General features: G+C 43.3%; 1 protein-coding gene across 1 annotated transcript in view; it reads left to right on the top strand.

The window, feature by feature from the left end:
- Positions 1 to 2577: 2577 nt before the first annotated feature.
- Positions 2578 to 3845, top strand: part of SLC2A9 (solute carrier family 2 member 9) — a gene marked incomplete at its 5' end in the record, with an annotated part of 102488 nt that continues 101220 nt past the window's right edge. The window contains one exon of the mRNA XM_035891125.1: positions 2578 to 2676. Coding sequence (XP_035747018.1) covers positions 2578 to 2676 — 99 coding nt within the window. The remainder of the gene's footprint in view (positions 2677 to 3845) is intronic.

The raw sequence follows: 3845 nt of genomic DNA, 5'->3' as shown, positions 1-3845 counted from the left end.
CTTGCGCTGACGGCAGCGACGCATGAGCACACGGATGGCAGTGAAGGAACACCTATGAGGGAGGCGTAGTCGCCTTCGTGTTTACCGAAGATTTCTTACTTTGGGTTTTTCTTTTTTTCTCCTTTCCTTTTGCTGGTGTTGTCAGAGGGTAAATGTTTTTCTGAGCAACAGTTTGAAATTTTTTTTTTGTGTGTTCTTGCTTCATTGTACTTTTGTCTTTTATCTGGCATTGCTGAAGCCTGAGCAAATATTTAAAATAGTGTGTGAGGAGGTAGGTCATGGAGAAGTTGAAGTTCGTGTTTCAAGAACTGTAGAACTCTGAACTGAGTAAGTCTGAGGTTTTCTGCAGCAGGCTGTATACTTGAAAACTTCTTGGTATTGAAGTAGGCTCTAAACCCAGCTATTTGCAACAGTTAAAAATAAAGTGGATGGGGGGTTTCTAATTTGGCAGCACTTCTGTGATTTGTCCTGCATTATCTTCCACTTAGCCCCATGTGCATATAATTTTCCCGTGCTGAAAGGTTTCAGTGGAGTTTTTAATATACACGAAGCTATATGATCCAAATAATTTTGTTTGCAGGATCTTTCTCGATGGCTCTAGCGTTGTTGGAGCAGAGCCCTTTAGCAATATTGCAACAAGATTACCGCATAGCACTGGTGAACTCACGCTTATCGTTTGTGAACCCTTTGAGAGCAGCCTGGTAGACCTCCAGGAATATTCTCAGCGTCACTAGTTCAGGGTAGTAGCAATTCCTCCTAAGCGTAGAAATGCTTGAGCATAGTAGAGAAATAATGGGCACATAATATGAGTTGTTACCACTGGAAGCTAAATAAAGACTTCTGTCAAAATTTCTACTTTTTGCTACTGAAGTAATGGCGCAAAGCTTTGTGTGTGTGGCAGGTTCATTTTAAGAAGCTGGCTAATAATAAGAAATTGTATTTGGCTTATGTAATGAACTTGACTGGATAGATTTCTTACACAAGGCTTTTTCCCTCCCGTCTACTTTCTCCTGACCTGACCGAAAACAGGCTGGTTAATGAACTGTGTAATCTCTTAAAAAGTTCCCACATTGCGTGGAAGAAGTTAAAAACACTCAGCTGTCCCACAGGGCACGTTTTGAGCCCTCGGGAGCAGCAGCTACGGAGCGTGGCAGACCCTATGTGTTGGGCTGTGCGCTGCGGTCCCTGCCCTGGCACCCCAGCATCTCATCCCTTCTTCACGGCTCGTGGCGAGTCTGCGACGACTGTGGAATGTGAGCTCCAGCACACGCTAACAACAGCGTGCGTTCGCTTGGCCTGCTGTGCCTGTGAGGCTGATGGAGCTCGTTCTGGTCCATCGTCACTGCCACTATGCCACAAGGCTGGTTCATGCTCCCAATCTTCATTTTCCAAAGCAAATGTACAGCTTTGTGCAGCTGATGGAGTGTATTGAATCGTTAACCTGTTGTATCTGCTAGCAGTGATACAACTGAAGCTGACTTTATTAGGCCTCCTTAAGCACATCTTTCTCCCTGTGAAAGCATTGAGATTTCAGTGAGTGATGAGGCTGGATGTGAAATGACAGCGAGATGTGCCTGAACTTCTAGATTCTTGCGGAGTTTAAAAAAAAAAAAAACAACCCCACATTAAAAAGCCATCCAATTTAACGTACTTAGAAGTCAAGAAAGGTGAGTTGTCTTCCATAATCCACAAAACAATATGTGCAGCAAACTGGCCACCAGAACACTGCCTTTAATGTCTCTTGGGAATGGCAGTGGCCGCTTCTGCTGCCCTCTGTAATGCAGCAGGAGAACTGAGTAATACTGGGGAGGGTGGAAGGGATGCCAAAATGTAAGGTCTCTCAAATCAGCTGACTGAAACGCCAGTATCTAAGCAGTCCTACCGTTTATTCAACAGCTGATGCGGAAGAAGAAATTGTTAGCAGAGGTGGGCCATAAAAACAAGACGAGGGGGATGGAGGGAGGAGAGCTGAAAAGGGAGAGTATGAGTGTGTCACTGGGGAAAAAAGGCAAACGGCATCTTCACCGGAGCGTGTGTATATGTGGCAGCAAATTACTGTTGGAGACTTGATTGTGGATTACAAAACCTAGTTTGTAGGCATCATTTTAATTTGTTTGGTCACAGTTTTACTAATCCTTATACGCATAGGAATGGGGGGCCACACCAGCTCACAGGCTTTCCCCTAAGTAAGGTCTACCCACAGACCTGTTGCATCAAATATGTGGTGCTCCCTGCTTCTTCGTGTTAGTGCTATGTTGCCAAGTTTCCTCTGCTGAGAACATGCTTCCCCAGCATTTTACTTTTTGGTGCGGGGGCTGATGGGATGCTTGCAGCAAAAATCTGTGAGGTTGAAAGAAGTTCAAATGTTCACTTATGCCTCAGTAAATGTTAACCGAGATACTGTCACTTCAAATTTACTGTTCCTTGGATTGCAGCAAGGGAAGTGTTTCAGGCCATTCTGCAGCAAGAAGATCTGCCTGCAAGAGCTACTCAAGATAGCATAAGGAGCGTTTAAAACCTGAGGTACGTTAATTTAAAGTATACTAACAACGGCTTTATCTTTTCTTTGTTTTTCAGAATTGGTCTGGGAGTCTTATTGTAGCCTCTTTAACTGGTGCTTTTGGGTCATCTTTTCTTTACGGTTACAATCTCTCGGTGGTGAACGCTCCGGCAGCGGTAAGTGCCTGACAGAACTGAATTGAGCATCAGCAGAGGGCAGCCTTGTCCGGCTCGTGTGTGCTTCTCCACAGCCTGCTTTTGTACCCCTCCTGAGGTAGCAGGAGAGGTTAAGTCTCATATGGGAGCTTTCTTTTGCCTGAAAGCTGCTTTCTGCTGTCCATGAGGTTTTGACATAAATTGGGTAGCTGTCAGGAAATGAAACGCTGCTGTTGAGGTGAGTGGGTGCATGTGGTTTGTTTCTCACTCTCCCTAAGCCCAGAATAAAACTAAATCTTCTTGCACACTTTTGCGCGGTAACATATTTTTAATAGTTTTTTCTTTCTGACTAGTGAGTATTTGGTAGCTCTGTGCACATGTTCAGCAACTTCTGTACACAGTGTTCAGTTCTGGAGGGTTGCACAACATTTCATTCCCACAGTACCGATATTATAAATAATGCCTCTGGCTTCCTCTTAAATAATGGGCCTCCTCTTCTGCGTTTCGTGGCGATGCCTTGTTTGGTTCTGAATTCAAAACTGCTGTGTTGACCATCTGCTGGCTGCAACATATGGAACAGATTTGATGAATAGAGTACTGTGAAATCAGTGTGCAGTAGTTGGGGGGGATTTCATTAAAATATCAGTTATCGCAAATGGAAATCTGAACATTTTGTTTTTACACTGGCTGTCTAGAGATCCTCTTAATTCAGCCAAGCGCAGCAGTAAGCGATTCAGTGGAGTTGCAAGCAACACTGTTTTGAAAAAGTAGCTAGTAAATTTTGGGAACTAGCAATGGAAATGCCATTCCAAAAGAGTTCCTTTCCAAAGCTAAGCTCCTTCTTTTATGGAAAAATCTTATTAAAATGTCTGGCTAGGTTTCCACCTAAATAGGTTGGTCACATTAAAGGTAGATGCAATATTTATGTGAATAATGAAAGAATAATTTTTTTTAAATTTATGTTTCTTACTGTGTATTTTATTTGGTAAACTGACGACCCAAAGGACTAGGAAGAGTAGGAAGTTTTAGTTGCCCCTTTCATAACTTCTGGGAATTTTCTTGATGTTCCTGGTACGTTTTGTACCAATAACACCAGCTTAGACAGATCAGATGTTTATTCTAGCATGACAGTTCTAGGCATCACTTCTCCTTGCAGTCATCGAATGGTAAACGTGGCTTTGAACAAAACC

Source organism: Egretta garzetta, unplaced genomic scaffold, assembly GCF_000687185.1.
Source record: "Egretta garzetta isolate BGI_Z169 unplaced genomic scaffold, ASM68718v1 scaffold193, whole genome shotgun sequence".
NCBI lineage: Eukaryota > Metazoa > Chordata > Aves > Pelecaniformes > Ardeidae > Egretta > Egretta garzetta.
Note: the sequence above shows the minus strand (reverse complement) of the source record. Positions and strands in the feature narration are given on the sequence as shown.